Below are 19,736 nucleotides of genomic sequence, written 5' to 3' on the forward strand. Positions count from 1 at the left end.
TTGGTCGTATCGCGTTGTTGGAACTTGAAAAGTTTTTAGGAAATCACAAACGCGTTAGGAGAATATTAATTAATTAATTATACTCTAATGTTTTTACGTTGCAGAAAGATTCTAACTTTTATTAGCACACCATCACAGACATAAGTAAATATAAAACAAGTGTACAGTTCCTTAATCCCCTCAAATACGATTCTTATATACTCCCCCTCTCATTTTATTTTGTCGAAATATTTGACGCAGCATAAAATTTAAGAAATAATGAAGATTTTAAAATATTTATTAAATTGTCTTTTAAAAAAGTAAATTTACTCTTCTTTTTCTCATAAATGTATTAGAGTACTATCTTTAGAATTAAGTGGGATCAATAAGGATAAAAAAATATACTTTTAAATACTTACTGTATAAAGAAATGTGACATTCTTTTTTAAATTGACCAAAAAAAAATAATGTCATATAAAATAAAACGAAGAAAATAGCTCTTTTTAAGTAATCATAAATCTATAAGAGAGGATTTTTCAATTTTTCTAGGACTATTGTTTTTCTTTCTCGAGTATGATTGGAATATAAATTTCTTAAACTAATACTCATTGGCTCCATATTAAGGGCCTGTTTGGCCATAAATTTTCCAAATAATATTTGGGAAAAATTTGGCAAATAATATTTGTTCATGCAATTTGTCATTATTTGGCAAATATTTTTGGCAAATATCTCAAATTTCCAAATACTAGTTTTTTCTAGTATTTGGGTCAAATATCATTATTTGGGATATTTTAAAAATTAAAACTTTACCCCAATCTTTTATCTTTTACAAAAACACCTTCTCTAGTATTTGCTTGCGTTGTATTACATCATTTTTTACGTGAACACTAAAATAGTGATGAAATATTTAGTGAATATTAAATAATGATATGATTGTTGATGAAAATTATTTAAAATTGGCTTTAGGTAACAAAGTCATTTACTTTATCTACTTCACCATGTATGGAATAATTCTTGTTGCACTCACTCCAAATTACCACATTGCTTCAGTGTCATGGACATTATTTGTTATTGTTGTAACTAACATTCAATTGACTTGTAATACAAACTTTTAGTTAGTTTTGATAGTTTTTAAAACTTGTGTGTATAAATCATATTTTTCTAAAAAGGTGAAATATATTTCCCAAATTTTATGGCCAAACACATGGTGAAATTTCACCCAAATTTTTACTCAAATAATATTTGCCAAGAATATTTGGAAATCTACGGCCAAACGCTAGCTAAGTAACTTTTTGGAGTTTGACATACCTTAATTAGTAAATTTAATTGTTATTATTATGTGATTTAATGAAGTAAAAGATAAGTTAATTAATTAAAGTTAAGTAAAATTTATTATAAATTTAAACACATAGCGTGATATACATGTATACCGGATAAATTTTACCCCCTTAACTAACTAATTATTTTAAAAAATCTCAATATTTTTGGATAGTTCATTTATTTTGAACTATTTAAAAGAGTACTAATGATTCCCTTAATATGATTCCGAGGCAGTAAAGATTATGAATTTAGGACAAAAATTCAAACCATAATTATATTCATTCTTCTAGAGGTTTGGTTCTTTGATGTTGTTTCGAGGAACCTAAGGTGAAGTGTTAGGTTCGGTCCGGTTCAGTGAATTGTTCCACGCATTAATGCAAAAACATGTGACCACGTGCTCCGTACCCATTGGCAAATAATTTTTTTATGTAAAATTTATGACAATTTTAAACTAAACCCGTCTTAATCCGTACACAACATTCTAAATATAGTGTTAATTGATAAATTAAGCTAGAGAAAACGACTTTAAAGTGTTGGTTATTTATATTTAAAAGTTAAATCCTTTTTAATATAATACATCTGTGTGGTACATAATTTTCATCCTGTTATTTAAGTTATGTTTAATTTTTTTTTAAAATTATTTAACCAGTAATCAATGGTGATGAATAAACTTTAAAAAGAAGTTGCCTAGTATCCTCGCTCAGTTCTCTGTTCCTTCTACTCCTTTCGCTCTTTCTTATTATTCCTTGTATTCTATTTCTATATACTTCTATCGTTTTTGTATTAGTGGATCATTTTGCTTTTTAGATATATATTTAAAAAATTATAAATAAGAAGATTATTTTATTCCTTAAATATTTTTGAATTTTTATAAATAAATGTGAATATTTTCAATTAATTACAAGAGTATAGTAAGATGATCATTGTCTTTTTTTGATATATTAAAAGTGACAAGTAAAAATAAAAATCTATCTTAAAAATAAATGGCAAGTAAAAGTGAACACATAAAGTAACATATTTTAAATATTATTGACATAATAGGTTGTTAAAATCTAAAGATTTTAGATTCCTTTAATGAATTTCAGTAATCTCACTAGCAATAATTTTTTCTCGCATAATTTTTTGTGCGAATAAAATCAACTTGCTTTTTGAATATCACCACTGTAGCAATTTGAAGAAGTCTCTCAGGAATTTTGAGTCTAAAAAGCAAATTCAAATCAAATGATTGTTTTTTTAAAAAAAAACTTAGAAACATTAGTAGGAACAAGACACATAGATCAAACTTCAATTGCGTCTATAAATTTTTTGAAGTTGACAATTCAAACTCAAATCGAGTATGTCTAAAATTCGAATATGACAATTTAATAATCGCTGACATCTAAAATTTGCTTGACCAAGTAATATGCTACATTTCAAGTAAAATTTATTACTTCAAATGCTAATTTTACAATTTCAATCATGTGTATCCTCAAAGTTTCTGCTCATTTTAGGACAATACGATGAATTTTTTTGAACAGAAATAGTACCAACTACAGAAACAGAAAATACATTTGAAGAGATATTAGAAAATAATTTATTTTATGTGTGATTTGAAGAGAACTTATTCTTTTACTGGCATATGCAGTCAAAATATGCGGGCGTTTGTATTTTTTCTGACTAGTTCAAATGCACGATGGGGTGATTTTGTTTTACTCACTTTTACAAAAATCAAGAGATTTATCACTTAGTTTTAGAGTAATTTTCTTAGATAGTTATTCAGGAAAGTTATAAAGAAATATTATTTATGTTTGTTTTAGGATTATAATATCATCTAACTTTGTCTATTTTTTTAAAAAATATACTTGAGACAAAAAAATATATTATTTCTCTCCTATTAGGGTATCATGTCACATTTTTTAATTTATTATTAATATTTTTCTAATCCTTTTAAAGAATCGGAGGAACCCACATATTTTCTTGAAGTATCGGAGTTCTTAATGTAATTTCTTTTACTGGGTATAATATGTGAGTTTGTCTATTTTTTTAAAAAAAATCTATCTATATAATAGGAGAAGTAAAAAGTGTCACATGTCAGCACCACAAATATTCAAGAATTTTATTTTTTCAAAAAATATTTTGAATGTGCTCTAAAAATATAATTAAAAAAATAGGAATTAATTAATTATTTTAAATATAAAATAAAAGTTCTTTTGTTTAAAAAAACTGTAACGGCAAAAAATGGATGACTTTTAAATGCCTCTAATTTAAATTTAAAGGAAAAAAATGAAATCGGACTTTTTTTTTAATAAAAATAGTAATGGCTATTACGGAAAAAAAATGAAAGATCTTTAAATGCTTCAAATTTCAATTTTTAAGGTTAAAAAATGAAAATTGAATTATTTTATTAAAAAAACTGTAATGTCTATTTATATTTACCACACTTTCAGTAATTTTAGGAAATACTCCAACAAAATGGAATGTAGAAATATTTATCTAAATAGGAGAACAAAAAGTGTTATTATAAAAATTAATTAAAAAGCTTATAGTAAAAAACAATAATTATCATTAAAAAACTTATTTTTTAAAAGTAGTTAAAACAGTCCATTAATAGTTAGTTGTAGAAATGGGTTTTTTTTTCATTCATTTTTAAAATTTATTTTTATATATCTAAAAAATAAAACATTTTCAAAAAACATTAATAGAAAATAATTTTTTTTTAAAAAACATATTGCAACCTAACATTTAAATAGGTTTAAATCAATATTCTTTTTAATAATAATAAAAAATAAATAAGATGACATGAAATCCTAATAGAAGAGAGATAATGTATTTTTTGTGTCAAGTATAGTTTAAGGAAAATAGGTAAAATTGGGTAATCTTGTAGTCCTAAAACAAACATAAGTGATAATCCTAGGTAATTACTCCTTAGTTTATTATTTATTTTTATAGTTGTTTTTCATAATTTTGAGGTTTTATTTAATAAAGAGTAATATAGTAGACTTATTATTTTGTTAATTATTTTTCGAAATTATTTTCCCTCCCTTTTTTTCGAAAAATTGTCTGGTCAAATATAGTGATGTAAAATTAGACAGAGGGGCCACTATTTGTTTTTGCTATTTTCCTATATATTGTGGAGAGTACATTATTCTTATTTCTCAACTATATATAGGTCTAAAATTTGTAAATATTCTCTGCACGTCAATGGCTCAGTCTGTCTCATGCCTGTGTGCACCCTTTTATTCTTTTTGCTTCACTTCATTGTAATAAAATTATGTTTTTGACGGAAAGTATTGATTTTTTAATATTCAGGCGTGAATTCAAATTGAATTAATTTTAAATGTCATATGAAAAGCCAAAAAGCAAAAATGTGTTTGTTTCACTTATTCTTCTCTAACTTTTTTTTATTGCACCTGGGCAGGTGAAATTTTTTAAAAATCGTTTATGAGCTACGTGGTTTAAATTTGTTGGGAGAAAAGAATTTTGTCATTGTTTTTCCAATTGGATAAAAAATGTTAAAGAAAATGTCATTGACGTATTAAAAAGGGCTAAAAAATGCTCTCTCAAAATTATCTCTACCGATATTTTCAAGCTTAAAATTAACCGCAAAACTATATTATATTATATAAATACCAATAAGTGAAAGAAGAATATCTTTGAGTCATTTTAATAGGTTAAAAATAACAATGAAGAGCGTTTATTTTTATCATTGTTGTCCCTTTCGAACAGAATGTAGCATGTGGGCACGGCCACATTCTATTGGATTTTTCTGGTGCTAATCGAGTGAAGAAAAAGCATCAAACAACAGTGACAGCTTTTTATATCAGATATTCGTATCGACCTCAGGTTCATTCCGCATAAAATGAAAGAGATGCAGCTTATTCATGTTTCCCATCTAGTATCCGTGTCGACTCAGGTTCGTCTTAAAATAACTTTTTATTTCAATTTTATATCGACCTAGATTCGTTCCGTACAAAACATTTAAGACAGCCATGTTTCCCTTCTAGAATCCGATATCGACCCAGGCATAAGACAGGAAAAACATACCTAGGATCTTTGATTTAACATGCTCAAAAAATAAAAAATAAGAACCAATAAACAGAGGAACAATTTTGAATGAAAAGGCCTTTGTGAATAAACCTTCTATTTTTTCAGCAAGTATAGGAATCCAAATGTATGCTGTGTACAAAGCCAGGGCAAACAAACCCCACTGTATAAAGCCTTTTCACCTAGTACTAGAGTCAACTAATTTATCACTATAATCCAGGAAGCCCAGCTGTTAGAGAACTTGATCAGCTCACAGGACACTGGCACAGAGTTTACTCCCAAGGAGGAAACGAAATATGGCGCCTTTGTGATCCCAAGCAAGCAGATCTAACTAAAAACAGCTTACAACATATAATTTATGGCGGAAAACCATATTTACAAAAGAATGGCCCAAATGCCATTGACATGTGCTCACTAGATAATACACTTTCAACTGATAAAACCCCACTCGTAAATCCTTGTATCTTACGAGTGAAGTAGCATCAAAGCATTCGACCAATTGCCCAAGTACTTGGACCGATAACCCAAGCAATACTGGAGTATAGAAACCTGTTGGAGTCCGCTAAAAAAGATGTTCTTTGAAGTGATACTAGAACCCACAATGTGAATTTACTTTTAAAGCGATGGTCTAAACCTTGTTCAACATCCTGGTTCATCAAGGCCATGTATCATCATAAAGATGACAACAGAACACGATGGAACCGTTCTACTCTGGCCTGGTAAAGACATGACAATCTGCCAGCTGAAACTTTTCTTCTTTTACCACCCTGGCGGAAAAAGAAGTCCTCTGTGTCAAGCACATATGATATCTGCAAGGATTTACCGTGTCAAAGGAGGAATCTTCAGTGAACTATTAAAAAAAAAAAAGAGCAAAAGAAGTATAGCTGGGTACTAATGAAGTGGACAAGAAATCAGGATGACAAAATGATGTGAACAGGAATAAAACTCATTTACCTTCGATGAATTTGAAGCCATCTTGCATTCCAGACCATTTACAAGAATAACATGTTCCATTGCCATGCACAAAGCAGTTGATTCATCATTGTCAGCACGTTTCCGCTTATTTCTGTGGATTATGGAAACAAAACGATCAGACATGGAAAGCAATGGATGGCAAGTCAAATTAGCACTTAATCAAAGTAGACTGATGAGCATCCCCAACATCCTCTCTAAAAGAATCTCTGTCCACTTAGTTTATTTATATAAATCCTACAACTTAGTACTTGAGAGTGATGCACTGCATTTCTAAACTGAATATTACATAGTTGCGTAATACCTCTTCAGCAGAACTGCAGAAGACTCCTTTTTCCCATGTTTAACTGACAGATAATCATTGTGCAGATAACCTGCAAAATTGGGATCTACAGCAACTGCAACTACTTCAGACTTGTCACTTCTATCATCCATCAACTGGATGGACAGACGGGTAGGCGAAGACATCTACAACACAAAAAGAACAGTTCTTTTACTGCACTTCAACTTCAGCATATTCAACAGAACAAGAAGAAAAAGGGACGTAACTACTCAGAAACTTACACATTCAAACCGGTAAATGCTGTCCTCCTGGAGGAGGACATGAGCATTTTCATAATAAGCTGAATCAACAAATTTCTCAGGTTTCCTTAATCTTTCATATTCATATAACTGAAGCAGCTTACAGTCCAGCTCATCACTCGAGACTGTTTGAAGCTGAAGCAAGAAAAACCAAATTACACTCAAAGAATACCAAGTAGCAGCACCCCAAGTCAAATTCAGATAGAGGAGAATAAGGACACCTGTTTGACCAGCTTATATATCAACTTGTCCAACGTAAATAGCACATATGACTGATTTCCAATGATTGATCGGCAATCATCCTCGAATTTTGAATTTTCTGCAGAACCATCTAGCAAACTATGCAGCGCACTCATGAATCTGCAAGCATATCCATTGTCCTCAAAAACAAACTTATTGAAAGGCTAGTATAACTGCAAGCGAAGAAGAACTGCAACCTACCTGTCATACGGAATAGAACCAGTATCTTTTCCAGTTCTCCATTTTGACTCGGACAATGCTGAATTCATCTTTGCTGATAATAACCTTTCATATAGAATCTACAAAAAAGAGGGCCTTCAGATTTAACCACTGCAAACTAGAAAATTAAACTTGAAGGTGAATCTCCTTACCTGCTGTAGCCTAAAAAGCACATAGAATGTCTCATTTCCATAGAATACCCGCGGGTACTTCACCACTCCCTCACATACAGGTGAAGCCGCATATTTTGTAAGTGGCTTTGAAGTAAGCAAAACCCGATCGGACATTTGCAACACATTGCCATCACCTCCAGCATAGTGTGCTTCATTCGTCCCCTCAGCCTCACCTTCACTCTCAGCTTTACCATCAAGTTCATCATGCTCTCCGTCATCCTCTTCCTCATGCTCTTCTCGAGAGCACTCATCAGCAGCAGACTCACTACCAGAAACATCTTCTTCAGCCTCAGAAACATTTTCACTATCTTCATCATCAGCATCTGCATCATTTTCACCAGCAGCATCCTGAGAACCAATCTCTTCAGCACCTCTGGTTTGATATTGCACACTTTCATTGTGCGAGGCACCACTTCGAAAGGCAACAAAATTGTCCTCTTCAAAATCACCATTGGGTGATAACTCACCCTCTTCTTTCTCATTTTTACAGGGATCAGCTGAATCATCATTGTACCCATTCATTGTAGAGCCTTCTGCAAACCCTCCATTACCCAACGGAATCGATCTTGAAGTATCACTCTGTCTCACAAAGAAAAATCATACCATAGTGATAAGTAGTCAAGAAGATTAGCACCAACCAAAGTTGACAAAATTCAGTGTCTCATACCTCCGATGCTGGCACATTATCGATGTTAGACTTGGATACTTGACCATCGTCAGAAGCACCATTACCCTGTCTTGCACCACGCCCTGGATTTTAAAAAGCATCAGCTATTCTATGTTTTGGCTAAAAACCAAACAGTTTTTGAAATATTGGAACAGGTTTAGACTTGGTAGGTAGATATATACCTGAAGTTAGTTCCACTCTTCCATGAACAGTATCTGCTCCCATAGCAGGAGCTGCATCAGAACTAGTTAGGTGCTCACCAGTCACTGGCAAACCGTCTTCTTTGGGGAGAGCATCTGCACTTGCAAAGCTTGTCCTAGAAGGATTTACTCGTAAGGGGGGAGCATTTGCATCTCTGTTGCTGATAACTTTTGATTGTTTACAATTCCTAGTAGAAGCATCTGCACTAGGACTGCCATCACTTTCACCAATGCTAGCTCCATCAGCTTTTGGGCCATGCGGCTTCAATAAGACATCATTCTCAGTAGCCTCTGAGTCACGAGGACGACAAGGAACACCCAAGATTTGCTCAACAAAGTTGGTCCATAATCCCAGTACTTTATCTAATTGCTCTTTGGAGGAGCAAACCTCTTCACATGAATACTTGATAAGTTTGTACAAGTCTTCATGAAGCTCAGAGTCGGTATAATCAAATTCAAGATTTGGTGTTATAGAATATCTACTTCCAGCGGAAATTGAAAGAATCATGTCGTCTTCTTTCTGCTTGTTCTCCTTAATTTCTTTGATCTCCGCCAGCAAGGCTGTTAACCGAAAACATGAAACTTAAAAAACAAGAACCACAGAAACTGCCAATTGAAGATAGATATACCAACATTCATGAAGTGTGCATACTGTACTTTGCTTCTGCTTAACTCATAGTGACATCCTAAGACGTGCAAAAGTAGAATCAAGAATCCAAAGAACTGTGTCATAAGTGTGATACATAACCTAGAAGTGTCTATATTGGAAAAGAAAAGCAGAACTGAGAAATCCCCTAGCTCCAGCAAAGAAGGGGAGGAAGTTATATACATGAAAAAAGTGCAGATAGAAAGGCTAGCATGTATGCAGTGAGTTAAAATATGATAACCTAAGCTTGAAACATGATTCGGAGGAATGAGATTTCATCAAATCTGATGATGTTGGTAACAACAAAAAGTAAAGCAGCGTCAGGAAGAGGAAGATTTTAAATGTCAGAAGCACACACATTAAGTGATGCAATCATCAACTGAAATAGCATCTTTCAGCTCCATAAGACCTGAGAGTTACTCAAAATTATGGAGAAAAGGAACAGAGGAAACAGACCACGGCCAAAAAAAGATCATCACATATAAAACAAATTCTAGACTTACATTTTGAGCCAAGATTCTTTGAGTCTTGTTGCTTGAAGTAGAAACTTCGATGGTCAAGTGACTTATAATGGTTCTTAGCATAGATCTCTGACCAAACTTTGTTAAAATCAGTGCGACACTTGGTCCACTCCTCCTGTTTCTGCTTCAAGCGGGTCAGTATAACAGGCAGCGCATGAGATGGATTTTTACGCAGAATATCCACCGTATCCAGACCATGATCACCATAGATTCGCTCAATGCATCTTAAATTTAAGACTACAAAATGTAAAAAACCTTGTTTATCAACAAGCTAAATAGTTATGTATTTTTAATGTAAGCGACTGAAACTGAAAGGAGAAAAAGCAGCCTGCTACCATCTAAGTCAACATTGACAAACCTGTAAAGTGGTCCTCAACACGGAATGCCCCACCAATTGAATTATCGTTAATGGCATTCAATAACTCTTCTACGCGCTTAGCAGTTGAACTCACCGACTCCAATAACATGTCTAGCTCAAACCTGAATTATTAAAAAACTCCAAACATCACTGACAAAATGTAAGATCAAAATCACAGAGAGTATTTTCAAGAGAATTACTTCAGATGATTTACTGCTTCTTATTTGTCAAGAAAGCTTACAAGACTCATCCTCTAAGATTGAACCCGGGGGGGTGGGGGGTGGGGGGTGAGTGGGGGTTCTTAACTTAGGAAAGGACTTACCTGTCATCTTCACAACGGAACAGGCTTTCTTCATACTGATTCCTGCGCATGTGCTTAAACGAGTAGTCCTCGCTCCCTGAAGTCACAGAAACCCAATGGTCATTTAACACCTGAGCTCCAAGCTCTGATTTTTGGCTTGCTGTAGGTATTGGATACTGCAGAATAAAGATATTAACAAATCTGTGTCAGACATGATCCATAGAGATTGAGATTCTTCCATCTATGATCATATTAGGAAAACCAATAGACCAATGTCCTACATCATCAGGGAGAAGCCGATAACTGGGTGTGCAGCGTTTGCAGTTTGAGAGGTCAAGTTCTTGGATGGATTTTCCCGAGTATTTCTCCTTGTATCTGTCCTTTTCTTTAGTTCCATCAGTCTCACGCTTAGGCTCTTTCTCTTTCCCATCGTCCTTTGCTGACTTGGAAGCATGCCCGTCATTCCATCTACTCTTCCTCATAAAACCTTCAAGAAATCCATCTGTAAAGCAGGAACCCAATCAGAATGTACTCACATATACGTGGCTCAACAAATTTACCATCGTGAAATTTCAAGACTTAACCATCTTGCTCACAACGCTCTAGAAATTCACCGAAACCTTCCAAAAGATCAGGATGTTTTCCAAGCAGATCAGCAACCTGAGATGAGCATGTTTTCAAATCCCAAACTGACTTGTATATCATTTCAAAAATATAACTATCACAAAATCCAGTAAAACCGGGATTCAGTTCATTTTCCACCCCAAAAAAGAGGGGAACATCTTTTTCTCCCTTTTTTCAGTCAAAAGAGAGGATATGTTTTGCATAATGGATCTAGTCCTAGCATATATATCAGAACCATTTTGCAGCATCAGCAGAGCAACCATAAGTCCATTACTGTGTACGGAAAACCAAACGGAACCAAAGCTAACCATAGATAGCAATGATTATAAACAAACATTACTGTCACATAGGAGCAAAAAGGATTAAACTAATTGCATGATAGACGTACCAAACTTTGTAACTCGGTCCTTGTAATTATTTCTGTACTATAAATGTGAAGACATTTTAAGAAAGCCTGATAATCAGTAGGACTTCGTAGTCTTTCCTTGACCTTTTCGCAGAAGCTGAACTCTTGGCTATACATATCTGGCAAAATCAAGCAAATTATATCAAAAGGTTAATAATCAAACTCAGCAACAGTCTATGCTGAAAACATGTGCATACATCAAGACCACAAAAAATGAAAAGTAAAACCGCCTGAAAAGAAATTGGGACCATTTAGCAACTTTTAGGGTAGTTAAGAACAAGCCCTTGTAATTCACCATGAATTAACAAAAAGCAAATAGATGGCCTTCAAATCAGTTTTATCACAAACCATAGCCCTTAATGGTGGAAGTTTTAATGCAGCAAAACAAACACAACATTCAGACAATGGTAATCATGCACTCACTTTTCAGGGCATCTTTATCTTCATGAGGTCCTCCAAATTCTTCAACCTTCCGAGCAGATTTCTTTTTATCAGTGTGGCGCTGTATGCTTAGATCTTCATTATTCTCATTATCAGGTTCTTTATAATCCTGATCATGAGTTCTTCTGTCCCTGCTCTCTTTTTCAGTACGTCTCTTTTGCTCTTTATGCAACTTCATCATTGTTTTTTCGTCGTCCAAATCAGGCCGCTCAATGCTAAGGTCTCTTTCAGCGTAAGGACCAATAATCCTATCCCGACGGAAGCGCTTCAGATTCAACAGATTGAAAGAGGTGAGTATAGGTGTAGGGCAACCAGCACTAATAGATGAATAAAACAACCAGGAAAGAAAAGCAAAAAAGAAAACCTTGTCCATGTGCGATTGCCTGAGAATGGGCATAGCTGAGCTCCTCTCATCATAGCGATGGAATGAAGGCCTGCCAACTGAAGTTTGTGCTGCTGATGCAGTTCCTGAATTATCTGGCAAGAACCTAGTGAACTCATCTAGCAAATCTGGATGGTCACTAAAAAGTACGGCAACCTACACATGTGATATGGCATTTATAGTAACAAAAAATTAAAAAATAAAGATCATCTATTATATATCTATGTAATGTATCCCAATTTAAAAAATTATTACCTCACGGTACACTTCATCGATTCCCTTGTGCTCCTTCCTATACATGTTCAAAATATCTAGGAAGGATTTGTAAACGTGATCATCATTTTGGAAACGGGTCTGCAGAAAATGATAACCTAGTAAGTTAGGACTAGAGTTTTTGTAAAGAAGAAAAAGGCAGACCTTTATTGTTTAAACTGGAAGGTAACAGAAATGTAACCTTTATTTTGTTCACAAAGCTAATAGCTTCTTCAAACTCAACTTTCTTTGGAGGAGCCTCATCTTCATCATTGAGGGTTATTTCATAACCCTTGGGCAAGAAGGTGTTGAATCCAAGGATCAACCTAGGATGCCCTTTAAACAAGTCTTTTACTCTAGCTATGACACCAACAGTATCAATTCTGCGAAGAAAATCCCACATAAATCACCAAATTGAATAGGAATGAAAATAGCACTAGGAAGATTAAAGGAGCAAACCTTTGAGCTTTAAAGTCTTTCATAACATCAAGGAACATGTCATACTTATCCCTTTGGCTTTGAAACATGTCCTTGACTTCCTTCAAATAAGACAATGCATCACCAGTTGTCAGCTTTGAATTACTAGCACTAGCTCCACCAGCACTGCTGCCACCACCAACTCCACCCTGACCACTTCCTGGAACTTGTGATGGATTGTAGCTTCATCCGGGAAAAAAGACAAGAAGAAAAAATTACACAGAGAACCACAGCAAAAATTTGCCAGACAAATTTATTGTCAGAGACCTCCCAATATGCTCCAATAGGTTAAATTACACTCTCATCCACTTCAAACCAATGATTTTTATAGTTCATTCAAAATTGAAAAAACCGTTGATACGATATAAGCAAATAAATAGTGGTTGTGGTGCTAAGTAAAAGCATTTGCCCTGAAAATGAATTAACAGATAAACAAAAAGCAACTAGACCCACCCAAACAAATGCAACATGGATAAGGATAATCTTTATCTTCAATTGTGCCTGATAATTTCTAGTGGTGTAAGAAAAATGATAAAACCTACCCTAAAACACAAGATAAAGCAGAAAATGGCATCCAAATATTTTCTGCTAACATAATCACACACAACACACCACATGATGAAAAACTAAAAATTACTGATTTACCTAGAATTATCAGAATTCACTAATCCCTTGATTTTGATACAACCAAATAAATAAAGGTTATGTTGCGTTTATAGCCTTTGCCCTAAAAATGAACTAACAGACAAAAAAAAAGAAGCAAAAAGACTCACCCAAACAAAACAACATGGGTAAAGATCCAATCTTTATTTTCATATCTGCTTGATAATTCTTGACTGATAAAAAAAAATGATAAACCTATTCTAATTCATTAAACATTTTTTGATCACAAAGTTAGACACACCACACAAAGATATAACAACTAGAAATCACTGATTTACCTAGAGTTACCAAGAATTCAACAAATTTAAAAAAAAAAAAATCCATCAAAAACAAGTACATACAAAAAAAATCATCACATACAAAATGGACACAAGCCAAACAACTTACGATTCTCCTCTGTTGGAGCCAAATGGCCGCTTAAACGAAGGGCTATCATACCCATCATCTCTCAATCGTTTCATCCTGTTAAAAAAAAAAGACAGAACAGCAAGAAGAAGTTTTTTAACATCAACAAACAAAAGAAAAAAGAAAAAAATCTGCTTCCATTTTCAAAACAACTCACTTTAGAGATTTTCCTCAGATTTTCTGAGGATGAGAAAAGAGAAGTCTTAACAGATCTATCAACACAAACAAAGAGTTAATCCAATGGTTTAGATCAGATAAAAAAATTCTGTCAATTCATTCTTGGTGGCCCTTTTTTCCCTTTCCTCTGTTCTCTTTCCCTCCTCTCCGACTCAGAACTGCAACACACAACACAGAAGACAAGTTTTGAGAAACAAAGAGGTAAAAGGCGAAGAGGTGAGGCAAAAAAAAAATGAATTGATAAAAATAATGTTGGTGTTGTTATATATATTATGTAACGCAGCCTCAGTTACACAAAATATGTACTTTCTATTGCACATATATATATATCGTCCAAATTTGGTTCAGGGGCAAAAAAGGAAAACGTCTTCAAATGGGCTCAAATATCGCACACATTTTCAAAGTTTGTGAATCAGCCCAACTTTTCATTTCTTAGACTCGGGTCTTATTTGATTGATAGGTTTTAAGATTTTGATTTATATTTATAATCTTCATCTCAATTTAAATTTTAATTTAATTATATGCGTTTACGTAAAAATGAAAAAAGCATGCAAGATAATGTTATAACCGACATAACGACTTATTACTACAGTTATAGTAATTTTTACCGCCATAACCTTTGACGGTAATAAAATACACGCGCCCTAATTATTTAAAAAATAATATGTATTTCAACGTATTTACACTCTTTTTGGTGCAAATCATGTTTCCTTATTTATTTGGTAACTAAGCTCGCAAACTTTTATAACTAAGTATGTCCAAATTACACAACGACAAAAAAATAGTATCTACTTTGTACGGAAAATCTGATCTGGATCTAAACGAAATAACTCTTCATTTGGAATATGATGCAACGTGGCGCGTAAAATTTGATTCGGTTGATACATTAACTAAAACATATGTAATTTTACAAGCAATTAAAATGACGAGATATACATATATTTGTATTCATAAGTAACTTAGTACTATCTCTATTCAATAATAGTATTCACTATACTATTTTGAAATATTCAACAATACTTGAAATCAATGGATAATTTTAAACTTAGTTCCTAATTTACCCTTATCACTAATTATAATAATTTATCTATTAATTTTTTTCAAGACATTATATTTATTATATTTCATTTTTTAGAATCGGGTTTTATTTTTCACCCCCAATTCGATTGATAGGTTTTAACATTTTAATTTATATTGATAATAATCTTCATCTCAGTTTAAAACTTCAACCTAATTATATACGTTTATGTAAAAATAAAAAAAAGCATGCAAGATAATGTTATAACTGAATTAACGATTTATTACTATAGTTATAGTTCCCGCCATAACCTGTGACCGTTATAAAATGCACGCGCCCTAATCACTTAAGAAATAATATGTGTTTCAACATAATTATATATTCGTGCAAATCATGTTTCCTTGTTTAGTTTGGTAAGTAACTCGTGAATATTGTAACCGAGTACGTCCAAATTACATAACGACGAAAATTTAATTCTTACATTGTACTGAAAATCTGATCTAGATCTATACCGAATAATTATTAATTATTGGAATATGATGCAACGTGGCGCGTAAAAATTGATTCGGCTGATATATTAATCAAAAATTTGTAATTTTAGAGTAATTGACTTTAATATTCATTCATATTCATAAGTAACTTACTATTCTCTCCGTTCAATAATAGTGTTCATTATGCTGTTTTGAAATGTCCAATAACACTCATTCACTTTATGAAATCAGTGAATAATTTTAAACTTAATTCCTAATTTACCAGCATCACTACTTATAACCATTTATTTATACTTTTTGACTTTATTATATTCAAGAGCTATATAGTAAAATAACGAATATATTTGACACGACTATATAGGCACAAATTTGGCACGATTATACTTTTGGGGTTATTTTCATAATTAGAGGGACTGACAAGGGTGTTGCTATGAATTAACTTTTTCATCCAAAATGTCATTTAAAGTTAAATTACTAATAAAAGTCATAAACCACTTGATGATTTTAAAAGTTACACTGTCTAATAATTTTTTCCTTTCAACTAAAAAACTCTATCCAAAAAACGTTTATTTATATCGACTTCAATATTTTATTCACTTTCTTTCTTTCAATTTTTTAATTTTTGTTATTTATTCTTCCATTCTTCTTCTTTTTCAACATCCCACTAGTTTTGTTCATAAATTTCATCTTAAATGCAAATATGTCTATATTGTTTTAAGAGGAAAAAACAAGATAAATTTCATAATATTCTTTAACTTAATATTTATTAATTTATTGATTAATTAATACATCTAAAAAATAATAGTATTTTAAAATTTTAATAATATAATATTAATTTAGATCCATATTGAATAAGTATTACTAGTTTTTATGAAATTCAAAAACATTTAACGAAGGTCCATTATTTTCTAGTTAAATTAATTTATTAAATAATATTTTCTTAAGAATATTAATTGATGGATAAAATAAAAAAATTATCTTAATTTAATAAATTAATAAGTAATATCAGACCATTGCACATATATAAATTAATAAGTAATATCAGACCATTGCACATATATATTGCCCTAAACATTTAGTTGAGGGGCAAAAAAGGAAAAAGTCTTGAAATGGGCTCAAATATAGTGAGTGACAAGTGTACACATCTGAGCCCAAGTTTTCATTTGTTATGTCCAGGTCTTATTTTTCAATGTATTACCCCCAATTTGATTGATAGGTTATAAGATATGAGTTATATTTATAATCTTCTTCCGAGTTTAGAGTTTAACCAAATAATATGCATTTATCTAAATGCCAAACGATAACATTATGACAACACTAACAATTTATTATTATAGCTATAGTAATTTTATCTTCATAACTTCTGAATGTTATAAAATGCACGCGCTCTAATCACTTAAAAAATAATATGTATTTTAACATAATTATATATTTACACTCGTTTATATGCAAATCATGTTCCTTATTTAGTTTGGTAACTAAACTCGCAAATTTTATAACGAATACGTCTAAATTACACGACGACGAAAAAACAATATTTACTTCATATGGAAAATCTGATCTGGATCTAACTAAACAATTATTAATTATTGGAATGTTACGTGACGTGGCGCGTAAAAATTGATTTTGCTGATACATTAATTAAAACATATGTAATTTTACGAGCAATTGAAATAATGAGCTATACATATATTCATATTCATAAGTAATTTACTCCTATCTCCAATTCAATAATAGTCGTCCACTATATTATTTTGGAATGTCCAACAATACTTGTCTACTTTATGAAATCAATGGATAATTTTAAACTTAGTTCCTAATTTACCCTTATCACTAATTATAATCATTTATCTATTACTTTTTTCAAGCCATTGTATTTAATCATTTGGAATGTCCAATAATACCTGTCCACTTTATGAAATCAGTGGATAATTTTAAAATTAGTTTCTAATTACCCTTATCACTAATTATAATTATTTATCTGTTACTTTTTTCAAGTCATTGTATTTATTATATTCAAAGAGTTATATTGTAAAATAATAAATATATTTGGCACGACTATTTAGGCACAAATTTGACATGACTCTAATTTTTGGGTTATTTTCGTAATTAGAGTGGACTGACAAAGGTATTGCTGTAAATTCATTTTTTCACCTAAAATGTCGTCTAAAGTAATTTCACTAAAAGAAAAGCCAGAAATCACTTGATGGTTTCAAGAAATTACATTGTCCAGTAATTTTTTCCTTTCAAATCAAAAACTTTGTCAAAGAAAGTATTTATTTATATTCACTTCAATACTGTATTCACTCTCTTTCTTCCAATCTTTTGATTTTTCATTATTGTTTATTTTTCCCTTTTTTTTCTTTTTCAACATCCCACTATTTTTGCACATAAATTTCATCTCATAGGAAAATATGTCTATATTGTTTTTAAGGGGAAAAAACAATGTATATTCATTAAATTTCAAAATATTCTTCTAACTTAATATTGATTAATTAATACCTCTACAAAATAATAGTATTTTATAATTTCAATAATATAATATTAATTTAGAAATATTTTACTGTAATTATTTTTACATTGAGTAAATACTAGTAATTTTTATGAAATTCAAAATATTTAATGAAGGTTCTTTATTTTCTAGTTAAATTATTTTTTTACATAATATTTTATTAAGAGTATTAATTGTTGGGATAAAATGAAAAAATAATAATTATTTTTTATCTTAATTTAATAAATTAATAAGTAATGCCAGACCATTGCACATATATATGAGTTGTATATATAATCTTCTTCTGAGTTTAGAGTTTAACCAAATAATATGCACTTATCTAAAAGACAAACAATAACGTTATAACGACATTAACAATTTTTTATTATAATTATAATAATTTTTACCTTCATAACTTCTGAATGTAATAAAATGCACACGCTTTAATCACTTAAGAAATAATATGTATTTCAACATAATTATATATTTACACTCGTTTATATGCAAATCATGTTCCTTGTTTAGCTTGGTAACTAAACTCGCAAATTTTGTAATCGAATACGTCCAAATTACATGACGACAAACAAACAATACTTACTTCATACGGAAAATCTGATCTGGGTGTAACCAAACAATTTTTAATTATTGGAATGTTACGTGACGTGGCACGTATAAAATGATTTTGCTGATACATTAATTAAAACATATATAATTTTACGAGCGATTGAAATAACGAGATATACATATATTCATATTCATAAGTAATTAACTACTATCTCCATTCAATAATAGTTGTCCACTATATTATTTTGGAATGTCCAACATAACTTGTCCGTTTTATGAAATCAATGGATAATTTTAAACTTAGTTCCTAATTTACCCTTATCACTAATTATAATCATTTATCTATTACTTTTTTCAAGTCATTGTATTTATTCATTTGGAATGTCCAACAATACTTGTCCACTTTATGGAATCAATGGATAATTCTAAACTTAGTTCCTAACTAGTGAACTTATACGCGCTTCGTGCAATTATAAAAAATGATAAGTTATGAGTAATTTTATTAAGTATTATATAAATAAAGATGTGTTTGTAATATAATTGTTAGACCTTGATTTTTTATAGCAAAGAATAATATATAAATTTAATGCATAATTAATCTTTTGAGTTTTGCTGATATCCACTCCATAGGTTGATCATAATTTAATAATTTGCATCTTATTTTTTTGAGTCAAGCTAAAATATGCAAATAATAAACATAAAGAATATAAAAACAACAAAAAAATAAATAAATCAATGCGATGATTTCTGCATAATCTAACAATATCTCTCAAAAACATAACAACAAAAAAATTAAAGTGATGATTTCTATAAAATTTTGACTATCTTTATTTATAGACTAAATATCTAATATCAATATGATTATTAATTACTTTAGAAATTAGAAAAATAAAAAGTTGCTAATGTAATGAAAATAAATATCATTAAAACTTATATTAAAGAAATGGCTTTTTAGTTTCTTAACATTTTATTTAATACTCTCTCTATCCGGAATTATTTGTCATATTGCGCTTATCGAAAGTAAATTTTACTAATTTTCAAAGGTAAATTAGATTACATTAAATTGATATGTTAAACAGAAAAATTAGATATTCTAAAACTACATGAAAAGTACTATAAATTACATTTTTTTGCATATTAATAT

General features: G+C 31.0%; 1 protein-coding gene across 1 annotated transcript; it reads right to left on the reverse strand.

Moving 5' to 3' along the window:
- Positions 1-5,385: 5,385 nt before the first annotated feature.
- On the reverse strand, positions 5,386-14,325 carry LOC101264278 (paired amphipathic helix protein Sin3-like 2). Its single transcript, XM_004232207.5, has 22 exons — positions 14,009-14,325; positions 13,834-13,908; positions 12,766-12,966; positions 12,509-12,689; positions 12,310-12,408; positions 12,037-12,210; positions 11,655-11,937; positions 11,214-11,350; positions 10,786-10,861; positions 10,483-10,703; positions 10,223-10,377; positions 9,901-10,022; positions 9,525-9,779; positions 8,358-8,936; positions 8,176-8,258; positions 7,488-8,087; positions 7,318-7,415; positions 7,098-7,236; positions 6,859-7,011; positions 6,599-6,762; positions 6,277-6,388; positions 5,386-6,131 (listed from the first exon to the last, which is right to left on the reverse strand). The coding sequence occupies exons 2-22, from the start codon at positions 13,905-13,907 to the stop codon at positions 5,994-5,996; spliced, it is 4,044 nt and encodes a 1,347-aa protein (XP_004232255.1). The 5' UTR covers position 13,908; positions 14,009-14,325; the 3' UTR covers positions 5,386-5,993.
- Positions 14,326-19,736: the final 5,411 nt, after the last annotated feature.

This window comes from Solanum lycopersicum, chromosome 2, assembly GCF_036512215.1.
Source record: "Solanum lycopersicum chromosome 2, SLM_r2.1".
Taxonomy (NCBI): Eukaryota; Viridiplantae; Streptophyta; class Magnoliopsida; order Solanales; family Solanaceae; genus Solanum; species Solanum lycopersicum.